The sequence below is a fragment of the Balaenoptera ricei genome, chromosome 20 (assembly GCF_028023285.1).
Source record: "Balaenoptera ricei isolate mBalRic1 chromosome 20, mBalRic1.hap2, whole genome shotgun sequence".
NCBI lineage: Eukaryota > Metazoa > Chordata > Mammalia > Artiodactyla > Balaenopteridae > Balaenoptera > Balaenoptera ricei.
Window position 1 is genome coordinate 53,702,332 of NC_082658.1, and position 16,038 is coordinate 53,718,369.

Sequence of the window (16,038 nt, forward strand, 5' to 3'; positions counted from 1 at the left end):
TGGGGGTGGGGGGGGGCCGGCGGCGGCGGGGAAGATGGCGTACCAGAGCCTCCGGTTGGAGTACCTGCAGATCCCACCGGTCAGCCGCGCCTACACCACCGCCTGCGTCCTCACCACCGCCGCTGTGGTGAGCAGCTGCAGCGCCAGCTTCTCATTATCCGGGCTGGATATAACCGGGTCCTCGGGAAACGGGTTTGGGCCTCCGGGAAGCTCAGAGGGGTTGGTCTCAAGGGTGGGTGGAGGCATACAGGGTTCACTTTGGGGTTCGGAGTGGCCCCGTGAGTGCTTATCCGGTGACCCTAGAAGGGAGTGCTACTCCAAGAGGGCTGGAGGATCAGGACTGCGGGTCAGTTTCTGAGAGATAAAGGCAGGATCTGTACCAAGTCAGGGCTGCGGGAGCCGCCCACCCAGGAAACGTGTCTGAGAACTCCTGCGGTGGCCAAATGATACCGTGGTGACTAGTGGAAGGAGGGTCCGCTTACTGGAGAAACGTAGATATTGAGGATAGAAAGCTGGAAGTTGTCGAGCGGGAAAGTCTTGAAATAGAGTCTGTGATAGAGGTTGGCTGGAAGCACCCAGCCCTCACGGTGGCAAGGTATTGAGTCTTGGTTCTTTTGAGTGAATTCTGTTGCTTCACACAGTTGTTTCAGGTGGTGGCCATGTGTTGGGCAGATTCGTAGCAGCTGCTCTTACTTGCCCTGTATCTAAGGTATCACCACCTGCCTTCCATACCTTCACATTACCCTCAACTATTGAAACATCAAACAGACTTTTATTTTGTGTTAGGTATTGGGGAATACAAAGAATTGTATCAATTCTACACAATTCTTTACCAACCTTTTCCTCCAGCCTAAGAAGAAAGCCTTAAATGATTCAGCCTAAGTGACTGCGAGCGGGAAATTGCTGGCCCTATTAATCTTTTGTTGTAAATGATGATATTTTGTTTCTTGATTGACTTCCTTGAAGAAACTCTTTTTCTATTTTAGCAGTTGGAATTGATCACACCTTTTCAGTTGTACTTCAATCCCGAATTAATCTTTAAACACTTTCAAGTAAGTGGTCCATCACAACCGCCATTAATGTATCCGTTTTTAAACTTGTTTTTCTTACGTTTTAGTAGCTAATTCTGTCATATACTGTCTCAAAGAATTCAGTGGGAATACTTGATTATAAAGCTTATGGAGGTGGGCGAGGGGGTTGGCTGGGGGGATACAAAGCAGTGATTCTTGCAGCCTGGAACTTTTAAGAGATTCTCAAGCCTCTCATCATGTACCAAATCAGAATCACCAAGGGTAGGAATTAAGAATCTGTATTTTATTTTTAAAGTTCCCTGCATGGTGTTGACTTGATGTGTCCAGTTCCTGTATTTAGGAATCACTGGTTCAAAGTTAATGTTATAGATTGAGAGGAGACTGATGAGCTAGCTGTCCAGGGAGAGTCTCACAGGGTGCCCTTATTTTGTGCACTCACCACCATGTACCACCCCTACCACCTCGGTGTTACTGCTATGGTCCTGTTCAGAGACTCAGTTCAGTTAGCGCTCTGATCCATCTTCCAGGGATCACATCATCCTAACAGAACTCCGGAAGACTGACATCTAAGACAACATGCCAGCGTATTAGATTACAGTGAGAGATGGTCCTTTCCAGTAATTTGAGTGCTAAAAGAGAGATGTGTTTTCCTGTTCTAGGATGATCATATAGGCTATAGTTGGAGTAAGAGAGAGACCCCAAAACCAGTAATTCTGTCTCTACACCTGCTGTTGCCTCTGTCCCAAATGTGTTTCATTCACTTTATACCCACTGAACTCCAGCTTGTCTTTCAAGATGCAGCTTTTGTGTAGCCTTCTCAGGTTCATCCTCCCTTGTGTCCTTAGGGTATCTGTAAATATTTTTTTTTTTATCTCTCATCTCATACTTGCACTTATTTATATGCTTGTCTCCTCACTAGGTTGAGGACTCTAAAATCCTGGATGCAGTTAATATGTAGTAAATGATCCTGAATTGTTTCAACTTTAATAGTTACCAATTCTTAAGAATTAAATGATGCATAAAGCAGACCTGTGGACCCTTATCACTGCCTTCTTCCTCCTCTACTCACATGGCCTTCTCTGGGAGCTATAGCTCCATCCAAACAAACGAGACTTGATTTTGCCTGGGGTTAAACTCTTGTTTTTTTGTTTTTTGGGGGTTTTTTTGGCCACCCATGTGGCATGCAGGATCTTAGTTCCCCAACTAGGGAATCGAACCCACATCCCCTACAGTAGAAGCATGGGGTGTTAACCACTGGGCCACCAAGGAAGCCCCTGAGGTTAAACTCTTGACACCACGTATCTGCAGTTGGAATTAGGATTTCTAAGTTTGAGTTCAGTCGCCCTCTACAAGCTGTGTGTCCTTGGGCAGGCCATTTTAAAATCATCCAGGTCTCTTACTTTCCTCATATGTGAAATGGGGATGGTAGTGCCGACCTGCTCATCTCACAGGATAATTAAGGTCACATGAGAGAACATAATATTTTAAAACACTTTAAATGTTAAGTGTTCTATCATTGTGAGTAGTTGTTTTTATTGCAGGCGTGGATGGTTTGGGTGGGTAAGAGTGTATCAGGGTTTGAAAATGAGTGTCTGTGTATCTACCAATTAGACTCTAATTGTTAAAGTATTAGGTCTTTACTTATAGGGAGTTGGCTCTTTGTTCAGACTAGAACTTGAATATTTGCTTTAGAGTTACTCTTCACTCTGGATGTTTCTGACGACTAATATAGAAACATTTCTTAGCAATTGATAGTAGATCCTGCAATTTTCCTTTCATATCTTGAGACTATTCATTAGATTGTGATGCTACATATATGAAAGCACTGTTTCCTATTCTGCAAATTAACCTAGTCTTTCCATCAAACTTTTCCCATAATTTGCCTGACCATATGGTATGGGTTTAAAAAAAAAAAAAAAAAAAGAAAGAATCACAATTTCAAGTTTTCTGTCCTACTATCCTTAGAAATTTCCTGGGGCAAGTGATGTCTTTCACTGAAGCAGCACAAAAATTCAGTGTCAGATTGTGTGCCTCACTTTTGAGTTCAGACATAGTATCACCTATTCATGGCCTTCCAACCCTTGTAGTCATAGGATATCTCCTTCGTCTTATTATAAAAATGTTTCCTGGTATATTTTACTTAATCTATCTTTCTCTTGATTTTTTTTCTTTTAACAGATATGGAGGCTAATCACCAATTTCTTATTTTTTGGGCCAGTTGGATTCAATTTTTTATTTAACATGATTTTTCTGTATCCTTTACTAAGTGGGGTTAGCATAAAAACTTTAGGTTTACTTAGGAGATACAATATTAAGTTTGAAATTATTAATCCTGTTATTTTTGTTACCATCTTAGCTGTAACTTCTGGCTACTGGCTCAGTGATACACAGAATAGTTGGTCAGTTAGTAATGTTTCGAGGGTGTTTGTAGGTCACTGTTTATTCAAATGGGAGGTATTTAACCGTAAAATGTTTACATTTCTGCCCATAAGCCACTTACAAATCTGAACAAGGGAGAGCAGAAGTGATTTAATTGAGGCGTACTTACAAAATAACACCGGCGGGCCCCAAGTGATAAAACACAGCCTGGGAGTGGGTTCGTGGGGGATGGAGAACTTGAGATCTCCTTGGATCTTGGTTGCTGGTTCTACTGGCTGGAAAGACAGTGCCGTGTCTCCTGGGCTCGCCATGTTCCAGTTTGTTGAAAGAGAGGAAGACTTGTGCTCTGATCAGATGGTAATTGGGGCCACTGAGCAGGGCATTTCTCCTGCACCCCGACCCTCTGGATTAAGAGGGGAGTTACAGCTCAGCTCATCTGCAGTAGACAGAGGGCCTTTTAGGGGTGACAGGATTCCTGCCCTAGGATGGATTCCTGTGTCTTCTGTATGGTATATCATTCTGGTAAGTTTCTAATAATTAAATTTTTTCATTGTAATGCCTCCTTATTGACTGAGGTATAGCACTGCTTAACTCCCTGGCCTGAAAAAGCAGATTATTACATGAAGCTTCGTGATGGGGATTTCCTCCAAATTAGGTTGTGAAAAAGCAAGGATGGTGTAGACTATGGTGTGGGTGAACATGGGAAAAACAGTACAAATTTGAAAAGGTGTAGTAGGTGACGGGAAGCATGTTTATGTGGTGTCTGGCTTAGTTCCCCCGTCAGGAACAGTTTTTGTAAACCAGCGAGCCGGTCTTCTCTTCACCTTGCCTAAAACGCCTGGTAAAAGAGAAGCAACGATACCACCACTCATAAATATTCTTACAGAAACAAAGGCTGACCTCTTACACATAAAGTGAAGCCCAGGTGTACTTAAGTGATGCATTAAATTTTACTTTCTTCATATGTGTGTGCTTAACATTTTCTTAACTTGGAACTTAAGATATCGTTACTGTCGAATGCTAGAAGAAGGCTCTTTCCGAGGTCGGACAGCAGACTTTGTATTTATGTTCCTTTTTGGTGGATTCTTAATGACTGTATCCTTCGACAAATAGAACAAATACAGGAAAATATTAAAGAACTCCCTCTGTCTTCCTAAAGCTTTTCATCTGTCTCCCAAAATTCACTAGGTACTCGGAATGAACAGATAAAAGTAGACCCCCCCCCCCAGATATTAGCTTCAGGCTCCTATTTATTTTACAGCGTACTTTATGTGACAGCTTTTCTAAGCCTAGAGGTTGGACAGGATGCTTTTCTACTGTGAGCAAGTCAGAGGAACTTTTAACCCAGGTGGGTTACTATTAAGTATCTTAGATGTATTCTTGTTGATGGGTGTACTTTACTTTTAAACTAAGTTGTTAAGACGTTTATTTGGTCAACATCAAAACTTTTTTTTAAGTTTTTATTGGAGTATAGTTGCTTTACAATGTTGTGTTAGTTTCTGTTGTACAGCCAAGTGAATCAGCTCTATGTATACATATAGCCCCTCTTTTTTGGATTTCCTTCCCATTGTTTAGGTCACCACAGAGCACTGAGTAGAGTTCCCTGTGCTATACAGTAGTTTCTTATTAGTTAAATAAATTACTTTTTTGAAAAAAGAATTGTCAGCTGAGTACCAGACTTGGATGTAGCCCTGTCTGACAAGATGGTTTTGCTCCAGCTGGCTTGATTCGCCTTTGTAAAGGTCCTCATGGTGATTACTGACCAAGGAATTAACACATATTCCAAAGAGGCAAGAACTTCATGAAGCAGAATATTAATTTGAATTAGCAACAATTCAGATGTTGTCGCCTAAGCAGGTTTTTGCCTGATGGCTCTGGGTAATTATTTTCAGGCTTTTTTTTTCCTAAAGATGTAACTACTGCTCGCCTTTCCTAATTCAGATTTGTGTTAGAACACAATCCTTAGTTCTCTTGCCCAGTCTTCCCTATTATACTTAATGTTGCTGTTTTCCTTAATGCCAACTGCTAGCTTTTTGGTTTGTTTGTGAGCTTAGTTTTCTTGGGCCAGGCCTTTACAATAATGCTTGTCTACGTGTGGAGCCGAAGGAACCCGTATGTCCGCATGAACTTCTTCGGCCTTCTCAATTTCCAGGCCCCCTTTCTACCCTGGGTGCTCATGGGCTTTTCCTTGTTGTTGGGGAACTCAATCATTGTGGACCTCTTGGGTAAGACTCTTAGCACTACTTTTTCTATTATTTTACTTGCAAACTTATTTTGTCACTATTTTTCATGTTAATTCTGCCTGGCCTTCATATACAGCTGTTATAGGATTATCTGATAGTTATATGCTCAAAGACTACAATATTAGTTTTCAAGATGTTAATAAGTATATTTGACATTTCTTCCTAAAGAGAAGAAATTTTTGTTGGTAGAGCCTCCTGCAATCAAATTTCTAATCCTCTCCCTCATCCTTTATTTCTGGTTGACTCTATCTAGGTATTGCAGTTGGACACATATATTTTTTCTTGGAAGATGTATTTCCCAATCAACCTGGTGGAATAAGAATTTTGAAAACACCATCTATTCTGTGAGTATTTAACACCAGGTTACGTGTTCCTTGCAGATAAACCGGGGCTCCTAGCACACATAGTTCAGGCCAGTAAATATTTGGAGATTGAGCAATCTGGCTGCCGTTGAGGAGCAATTGGATTGGGTAGGAACAGACCATGCCAGAGTTGCGGCAGGGGGCTCAAGGTGTCCTGAGGGTGATGTGGTAATTGCTGTCCCAGCTGACCGCCAGCACCTCCTGTCCCAGGGAGGAGCCTCCTGGATTCATGAAGGATGCTGTCTGAGGTGAGAGAGGTGAAGTAGCAAAGTGGGCAAAACCGACTAGCGGGAGGTTTCTAAAGGTGGAACGTCTGGTCTTCCAAACAGGTGATAGAGATAAGCAGTGATGTAGAGTGGAAATAGCTTTGGGCTGGAAACCAGGTATAGGTTGTTTGTTCTGCCAACCAGCCATGTGATTTTAAGCAAGTCCCTTCTCCTTTTTCACATCTCAGTTTCCTGAGGGTAGAGCTTTGATTTATAGGACCTCCTTCTATGCCAGAATTTTGTGTCCTTGGGATGTACTGCATTAAAAAGGGTTCACTTGAGGAATAAAATGTTTTTATTATTAAATGTTGATTATAGAATAAGCAAAACCAAGAAAGTAAAATCCTCCATAATCCCACCATTTAGATATAACAGTGGCTACCACTGTTAACTTTTTGATATGTATTCGTGAGCCTTTTACTATCTGTGTACTCTTTAAAAAATGCTATTTCATAAGCTTCTTTCTAATGTAATATATCATAATCATTTTTCCATCATAAATGTCTGACAAAATTGTAACAGCTGCATGATACCCCCGATATGAATGGAGCACGATTTACGAATCTCTTATCGATGGACACTGACATCCTTCTTGCTCTTCCTTCCATGATTGGAGTGGTGAACATTCTGTAGCTACACATCCATATAGCATGTGTAGCGGCACATCCTTTGCACACATCCATGATTATTTTCAAAGGATAAATTCCTACAAGTAGAATAGCTGTTCAGTTTATTGCCAAACCGCCATGCAGAATGGATATTCAGGTTTACATTTCCACCAGCAACGTATAAGTGTCCATTTCCCCACATCTTCATCAAATGTGGGAGAGCCCCATGACCCCCTTTAATGTGCACTTTCTGTAAACAAGGACAATCTCTTACATAGTCAAAATCTGCAAATAAACATTAATCCTCAGACCCAATTCCACTTTTGGCAGTTGTCCTCAAAATGTTCTTTATAGCAGAAGAATGCAGTTCAGATTCAGGTGTTTCACTTCGTTACCACGTCTCTTCAGTCTCCTTCAGTGTGGAGAAGCTCCTCAGCTTTACCTTGTCTTTCGTGACATTGATGTTTTTGAAGATTATAACCCCATTTTGTAGAATGTCTCTCAATTTGGGTTTGTCTGATGTTCCCTCACATTTAGGTTCAGGTTTTGCATCTGTGGCAGGAATATCAGAGAAGTGATACCGCGTTCTTCTGATTGCAGCCTGTTGGCACAGGATTTCAGTTGGTTGAATTTGCCAAAGTGGTGGTAATCACTTTGATTACTTGATTAAGGTATCTGCAGGGCTTCTCCACTGCAAAGTTACTTTTTTTCCCCTTTGTAATTAAGTGTTTTGTGGAGAGGTACTTTGAGACTACGTAAACATCCTTTTTCTTATCAAATTTCAATTCATTTATATCTGTAAGAATCCGTGGTTTCATGTTTTATTCATGGATTATAATCCCTTATTATTGTTGTTTCTTTTGATGCTTATATTGTCCCAGATTTGGCCACGGGGAACCTCCTTAAACTGGCTTTGAAGTACTTTTCAACATGCTCCCATCTTTTTTTTTTTTTTTAAACCAATTTATTACTTTCTGGCCCAGCAAGATATCCCAGGCTCATCTTGTGCTCTTCTTGACACAGTTGTAGAATCAGCTATTTCTTTAAGGAGCCCTACTTCCTTTTTAGTAGAGAATGGTATTTAGAGGCCAAGGTCTGGGCGGCAAATGTGCTTATTGCTTTTGGAGTATTACTGCTCCCAAGTCCTCTCAGTGAACAGAGCAAGGGAATTATATACATATGCATATGAGTGTATATACATGTATGTTTTCAGATCTATGTATTTTTAAAACATGGGTTTATACGGATACTTGCAGTTCTGGTACAACTCCACATGATTCATTCAATTTTTTTTTCCTTTCTATATTTTTCCTCCAATATTTTATTATGAAAATTTCCAAACTTACAGAAAAGTGGAAAAAATTATACAGTCACATTTACCTACCACATAGATTCTACAATTAACAGTTTACTGTTCTTGCTTTTTGTACATCTATCTATCCCTCCATCCATCTTTCCATTCCAGTATACTTAATTCTCTAAATATTTTAGAATGTGTATCACTAACTAGAGTTCTTTTTTAAAATTTATTTATTTATTTATTTGGTTGCACCAGGTCTTAGTTGCAGCAGGCGGGCTCCTTAGTTGTGGCATGCGAACTCTTAGTTGCAGCATGCATGTGGGATCTAGTTCCCTGACCAAGGATCAAACCCGGACCCCTGCATTGGGAGTGCGGAGTCTTAACCACTGTGCCACCAGGGAAGTCCCTAACTAGAGTTCTTTGTTTATATACAACAAAATACACAAATCACAAGGATTTCGACTAACGGGTTTTCATAAACACACATACCTATGTAACCCAAACTCATATCAAGATAAAATTACCATTACCCAGAAAGTTCTCTCAAGCCCCTTTCCTGTCAACCCTGCCCCCTTCCCCCAAGAAACAATCACTATGCTGATTTTGTCCCTCCACAGATTAGTTTTGCATGTTCTACAACTTCATGAGTGGAATCATATAGTATGTATATACTCCTTTGTATAAGGGCTCTTTCATTCAACATAATGTTTTTGAAACTCACATTGTTTTCCTTGTATCAGTAATTTGTTCCCTTTTTTGCTGAGTAGTAGTCTGTTTTATGACAATCCACCCCTTTCCATATTTCCCCATTCTCACTGATAGTGAGAAACCCGATTCCTGTTATCATTAATGTTTTTACTTATTTAATTAATACCCCCATATGTAGCCAATCTCTCATCACTGTGTCCCCCTGTTCCATATGGATGCCTTGCTCACCCTTCTCTGCCTCAGACTCCCTGTGTCAGGCTGCCCTCTTATGGGGGTGCCCTCCTTACCCTACTCGGGCTCTGACACCCTGCAGCAGGCCAGCTCCATGTGTGCATGCCCCAGCTGGGCTCTTGACCCCCTATGCAAGGCTGCTCCCCTAACCCCCATCCTGCTCTGGGCCACCATGGCTCCGCCCCTCCCCGCCCCCATCCTGCTCTGGGCCACCATGGCTCCGCCCCTCCCCGCCCCCACCCCACGCACGGACACCTGCTTTGTTCTGCCCTACCTAATGTTTGGGAAGTAGATGGGGGGGGTCTCAGTTTTTAACATGCTTTCCTTTAATTCTTGTGAGAGCAAACATTTTCATGTTTTTTTAACCATTTGGATTTCCTTTTTGAATTGCTTGTTCAGCTCTTTATTTTTCTTTTAGTGCCTGTTTATTGTTAATTTGTAAGAATTAAAGGAGCTCATATTGAAATATAGACGCTTTTTCTGACCCCAGTATAAAACAGGAGTTTTCAGGTAATCTAATTTCATCAGCTGTGGGCAAGTACAGTTAAAAACATGAATGCAAATAGAGGATGCTTCTTTAATGGTTAATTCTTTAAGGAAATTTTGAATGACCATATAGTAGTATTTTAAAAGTCTTTTGGACATTTGCTATCCCTTCTTATGCTCCGTGTGATTTTTCTTGGAATAACTTGTTAATTTTTTTAAAAAGTTTAATTACAATAAAGTATACATAAAATTTGTCATCTTACACATTTTGAGTGTACTGTTCAGTGGCATTAAGTACATTCACATTGTGCTTCTATCACCACCTTCCATCCATAGAACTCTTCATGTTACAAAAGTGAAACTCTGTATCCATTAAACATTAACTCTCCATTCCTTCTTTCCCCTGAGTCCTTGACAACCACCATTCTACTTTCTAGTCCTTGACAACCACCATTCTACTTTCTATCTCCATGAATTTGACAACTCTGGGTATCTCATATAACTGGAAACATACAGTACTTGTCCTTTTCTGACTGGCTGATTTCACTTAGCACAGTGTCTTCAAGGTTCATCCATGTTGTAGCATGTCAGAATTTCCTTTCTTTTTAAGACTGAATAATATTCCATTGTATGTATATACCATTTTGTTTGTCTATTCATCTGTCAGTGGATGTTGGGTGATACCTTGGTTGTGGGGAGACATTCATGATAGATTTAGGGAAAGGTTACAAAACAGAAGTAGTGTCTAACTTTTGTAAAATTACGTATTTAAAAGTTCTGGAGGAATATTGAAAGTGTCGGTACCTCTGGGGATTTAGGATGTTTTGCTCGTATATATTTCCTGTTTTCTCTACAATTACATGTATTGCTTTTGTAGTAAAAATTAGTAAAGGAGGTAAAAGTTAATGTAAATGCGAAATAATTATGAATCCCTTCAAAATATGGAACTGTTTCACTGGTAGGCAGACGTAGTGCTTGTCCATTGGTGGAAACCCCATGGGATCTTTTTGACCTTGGAGTAGCATTTAGGACCTAAGATGACTCTGGGACTAAATTATATCTGTTGGCTGTCTTTTAGGAAGGCTATTTTTGATACACCAGATGAAGATCCAAATTACAATCCACTACCTGAAGAGCGGCCAGGAGGCTTTGCCTGGGGTGAGGGCCAGCGCCTCGGCGGCTAAAGTGGCAGTGCCAATGACGAGACCCAGCTGGGAAGGACTCAGTGACATACCCATTGGGATTCTTTTATCCTTTGTGTTGCAAAAGTATGGACACTTTTGACAGCTTGACAAGATTTTGACTCCAGAAGCACTTTATGAAATGACACACTGATTAATCCAGAAGACATTTCCAGCAGTTTGCCAGTGGTTCCTCACTACACTGGTACTGAAAGTGTAATCTCTTGGAGCCAAAAAACTGGAGACACAAATAGCCTGCTGCCTCGAAGGAACAAGTACCTGAGTACTTGAGTTCTGTGGTGACGGGCAGAGTTTTTCCTCTTCCTCCTCCTCTTTGATAGACGAGGCCGTGGTGTAAATGGAAGTTTCAGAGAGGACAAAATAAAACTGAATTCCATCTCTCTCTCACTGAATTAAAGCTTTTGTGTGTGATCTTTTAAATTATCACCATGTCTCCTAGCTCTCCTGCATAGGTCTGCACTCAGAGCAGTTTACGTGCCCGCTCTTCCTGTGTCTTCACGGCTTTCGACTGGATTTCATGTCAAGATTGGAAATACGTGGCTGAGACACCATGGCTGTGTACACAACTTACTAACCCAGAATGCCAGCTCCAGTGGGAAGATTTGTTTCTGTTGTCCAGATAGTTTGTTCTCCGTTTGGGTTTTACAAAACTTCAAGTTGTCAGACAGCGTGGTGGAGAAAAAGGGTAGGGTGGATCTCGTAGCAGCAGGAATTCTGTTGTAGGAGAGTCAGGTAGGCGCGAAGCTAATGTACCGTCTCATTTATTTACTCTGCATTTCTCTGCTCGGAAATATCCAGGGAAAGGCAGGTCATGGCCACCGTTTTAGAAAACAACAGAAAGGTCTTCTTTACACCTGGGAGACAGGTTAGACTCTTAACTTGAGATGAGCGGGTACCAGTTAGGCACGGATACATTTTTCCTGGGTCTTTGGCTGGTGAACATTTATCATTTGCTTCATGAAAAGCCAAGAAGCTTTCAGAGACAAGTACCTGGTGTACCTTCCCAACCAGGTAGAAACCGGACAGGTCCACAGAAGTTGGCACTTAATGCCAGTGGTTCAATAAGTACTTACCCAAGATGTTCACTTCCTGGGGGCTCAGCAGGTTTACTATCACACTGCCTAAGTAATTCAGAGAACCGGGAGGAATAGAATGAATACCCCCAGGAAAGAGATTAATTCAAATCATTCTAATAAATGGCATGTAGGCCCGGGAACATTTCCCAAATAGTTCCAGCTTGGCTAAGTGGTTGCTTTCTAGAGTGTGAGATTTCCCTCAGAAGGATGAACATGAGGTTTAGATTAAACATAATAAACATCTTAAATGGGAATTTTCAGGTCATTTGCGAAGTGAAAAGTATTTTAATATCTTTAAATGGAATATACATAAGTAATGGAATTTAATATAAGTACTTTACATGCTGCTAGTCAGTAACTTTGAATATGATTGTTGCAATTTTATGGAACGTGGGTTAACGGGACTGCCTTTTTTCCTAAGTGGCTTTAAAACTTTAAATGCCAATCTTAGAATGTATAGTTCTTATGGGATTCTTAAATTTTGTCTTGTCTTTGTTCAAGAAAGCTTTTAATTAGAAGGTTGGTTTTGTTTTGTTTTGTTCTTCATTGTTTTGGGGCTAGAAATAGGTTTCTCTCGTTAAAGTTGTTCTCCCTTAGTTAACTTTGAGTTATCCAATTCATGGAATATCTGTGGTGAAATTTTAATCCTAAAATCTATTTACTGAGTGTTTATTTAAGTAGGGAATGTCTAAACATACTGATGACTGGGTAAAACAGGAAACATTTTGAGTTTATGGCCTAAACGCAGTCCGTTATGGGATTTTGGTTTCTCCAATTTTATGGGATGAGAATTCCTAGTGGCAGGATGCCATGCTGTGCTACTACACTGTGTCCTATGCAGTTGGCTTTCCAAGCACTGGCCTCGTAATTTGAGTGGCCTGTCCCACTACCACCATCCCCGGCCCGGTGTTGCGCATCCGGATACCTTGGCTCACCTGGACGTAAGGAAAAGTCCTCACTTCTTCCCCAGCTTACCTCTCAATCTTGGTTCTTCCAGAACACACTTCTTTTTCTTAATGCAAGTCAACTGAAAAGCGAGATTTGTTACATGGAATCTTGTGACCAATTTAGCTGACATACGTAGAATTTAAAAGATTCCTGAATTCCGCCAGTAATACTGAAAAGCACACCTAAGGCATAGCTTTTTTGTGGTAGAAATACAGTATACGTTCATTTAAAAAAAAAAATGGACGTGCAAATTGCATCTCCATAGGAGATACACTTCATACATTTTGCTGTGTTTTTTTCACTGTGGATTTCTCTTTGTTTCTCTCTTGCACTTGTTCTTTCTCTGTGTCACTCTTGTATGTCCTAGTATCTTTCATACCTCTTGTGTAGTCTCTAAGCAGAGAGCACCCAAGTCCTGGATTCTTGGTAATGAAACCCTCACTCTGTCTGTGGGGCCTATGAAATTAGGAAATATTGGCGCTATTGGCTTGTTGGGTAAAGGGCTTCCTAGAATTGTCATCTGTCCTTCATAGCCTGCATTTTATGTTGTGGCTGTGTTTTCCTTTGACAGGTAAGTGCCATCTGTGTAGCTAGTCACGATACTGCCGTTGTTTTCAGTGTTCTGTAGGCTATCCCCTAAGCTACTTACATATTTTACAAGTTTGCATTAAGTTTGTTGAACTTTGTATAATCAAGTCACTTCTCTGCCCAGAAATGCACAGTAACTTCTTAGTAAGCCCCCATATCAAATGCATACTTTCTGTCTTCCTCTGAACGTTACTCCCACTTCTCCCTAACGGGGACCTCAACTTAATTCTCTTCAGTTCTTCAAGGCCTTGCGCCATTCCTGGCTCCTCAAGATACCTTGACTCTAGGGCCTATTTCATTGCCTGTGTTCTTTGAATCCCTATGACACTTTGAGTCTGTGCAACATAATCTTACACCAAATTATATATTGTATTGTTCTTAGCTGGTACGTGTAAATTAGTCTTGTCTCCTTCATGAGAATGTAAGCTCCTTAAGAGCAGGAACCATGTCTTAAATTTTTGTATCCACCACAGTGCCTAGCACAGTGCTTGGCACATGGGTGCTGAATAAATACTTTGTTTATTGATCAGCAAACTATCATCTGGTATTTTTAATTATAGAGGGATTAATGTATGTGCATGCGAGCTTGTACCTAGTTGCTGAGGCTTATGACTGTCTCTAAGTGGGATGGAGCAAAACAACATGATCAACGGCAGGGGTTTGGTGGTCCAACCAGCCAGCCAACAACAATGACCACCAGCTGGTATGGTCATGGTAAGAACAGCTAGTTAAATCCGTGGACCATTGCAGAGCAGTTAAGAATGAGATGTGTCTGACAATTCACCTTTTAGAAGAAGAGCCCAGATAGTCCTTGAATAGCTATTAGCTTATGACCATCTGCATATGAAAGCCACTTAACCGCAAGAGACTTCTTTTGGAGGGACAGCAGATTTCAGACTACTAATATGAGGGATTGGGGGAGGGGGCAATGTGTGTAACACTGCTTAATGCCAATATAGGATTTTATTTTTCAACTCTTTGTTCCACCTAGCTTTGAAGCTGCAGAATAGCTGGGTCATTAGGCCAGAGATTATGAATGAATTACCTATGCATGTGTTTACTTTTGCCTGCACCATGGTTTTTGTGGGGTTTTTTGTTTTTTGAGCCAGTGTTTTAAATTGACAGATTTCACATGAAAATCTTCATTTGGGGCTCTTCTTGAAAAAACAAAAAACTGGAAGATCTGGCAATACCAGGCCTGCATGGCACCTGCTGCCAAGAGATAACTAGTGGCTGTTTCTAGAGACAGGGCACTTGCTCTATCAAGAGATTATTTCACTCATTTATATTACCTACCTGGTACTCTTGTAATCATTTGGAGCATATGTCCCCTCCATTAGGTTACTCTGGAAAGCACACTGGGAAGAAGGACTGAGGCCTGTCTTTTACATACTCAGAATCCGTAATTTGAGAGCTAACAGATATTGCTATGGTCTGAATGTCTGTGTCCCCCCAAAATTCATGCTGAAATCCCAATGCCTGATGTGATGGTATTTAGGAAGTGATGCCTTTGGGAGGTGCTTAAGTCATGAGGTGGAAGCCTCATGAATGGGATTAATGCCTTATAAAATAGCTCCAGAGAGATTCCTAGCCCCTTCCATCACATGAGGACGCAGCAAGAAGGTAGCAGCTATGAACCAGGAAGAGGGCCCTCGCCAGACAGTAACCATGCTGGCACCTCCAGAACTGTAAGCAATAACTTTCTGTTGTTTATAAGCCACCCAGTCTGTGGTATCATAGCAGCCTGAAAAGAGTAAGACAGTTGTTCCCATTTAATTTGGGGTTGACTTTCTAAATTAATACTTAGAAGGAAGTAAAATTTTGTCAGTTATTCTTAAAATACATATCTGCTATTAGTTCAACATGCACATTTTCAGTAAACCCTGGTCTCTATACTACCAGCAACTGGAGGAAAATTACCTCTGACCTGGAGGAAAGGGGAAAGAGGATTTTTAATAGGTTCATAAATAGGGCAAGTCTCATGGAAATGAACTTCAGAAGATGCCTGATGTCCTTCACATGGGTTGAAGCTTATGATGAATTCTCTGGAAATCACTTTTCCTGTATGCAGAGCAAACAGCTGCTTGCTGGTCTTTCTGTGGCGAATTAGCAAATCCTCTAAGAGCTTTGAATTTAGGAGGGGAAGGAGGAACTAATCATATCCTACTTTCCTGCTGGAGTTCTGAATCTTTGCATTGATTGGCGTGTGTATGATGGGGCTGGGAGCCCCGTAAAGAACTTGAGAGTCTGGCACGAATATTTTGGGAAAGGAAGGATAAAAGACAATTTTAGTTCCATCAGACTCCCTCTTTCCCTGCTTGTATTACAGGAGCAGACCACGTCCTTTGGGATAGCAACTTTCTGAGGAGAATGTATGATTGTCATAGAATATATGATATATCTTTCTTTTTCTGTGACACAAGATGATCACCAGTATCCTTCTCTACATTCAGATTTTGTGACATCTGAATGACTCATCTCAGAGGCTCAGTTTCTTCATCTGTAAATTGGGGATGATATCAGTATCTACTATACAACATCAGTTATTTGGAGGATTAAATAATGCAAATGTTTGTGTGCACCTCATTAATTTTACAAAATTAAATACTT

At 40.9% G+C, this 16,038-nt stretch overlaps 1 protein-coding gene across 2 annotated transcripts; it reads left to right on the plus strand.

Annotated features, from left to right (window-relative positions):
- Positions 1-14: 14 nt before the first annotated feature.
- DERL2 (derlin 2) lies at positions 15-11,198 on the plus strand. Of its 2 annotated transcripts, XM_059907159.1 has the most exons (7): positions 15-127; positions 987-1,052; positions 3,210-3,283; positions 4,412-4,505; positions 5,440-5,635; positions 5,907-5,997; positions 10,693-11,198. In XM_059907159.1, exons 1-7 carry the CDS (start codon positions 35-37, stop codon positions 10,796-10,798), a joined length of 720 nt encoding a protein of 239 aa, XP_059763142.1. In that variant the 5' UTR covers positions 15-34; the 3' UTR covers positions 10,799-11,198. The 2 variants fall into 2 exon arrangements, with proteins under 2 accessions (XP_059763142.1, XP_059763143.1); XM_059907160.1 differs by lacking the exons at positions 5,440-5,635; positions 10,693-11,198 and adding an exon at positions 4,672-4,758 and having other exon boundaries at positions 5,907-5,990.
- The last annotated feature ends 4,840 nt before the right edge of the window (positions 11,199-16,038 follow it).

What these genes read in the sequence shown, in the direction of transcription:
- DERL2 (XM_059907159.1), top strand. Translation starts at nt 35, where the DNA reads ATGGCGTACCAGAGCCTCCGGTTGGAGTACCTGCAGATCCCACCGGTC. An exon ending in TCCTCACCACCGCCGCTGTG is followed by an intron (nt 128 to 986) that starts GTGAGCAGCTGC and finishes TTTCTATTTTAG; the next exon opens with CAGTTGGAATTGATCACACC. An exon ending in TTGAAAACACCATCTATTCT is followed by an intron (nt 5,998 to 10,692) that starts GTGAGTATTTAA and finishes GCTGTCTTTTAG; the next exon opens with GAAGGCTATTTTTGATACAC.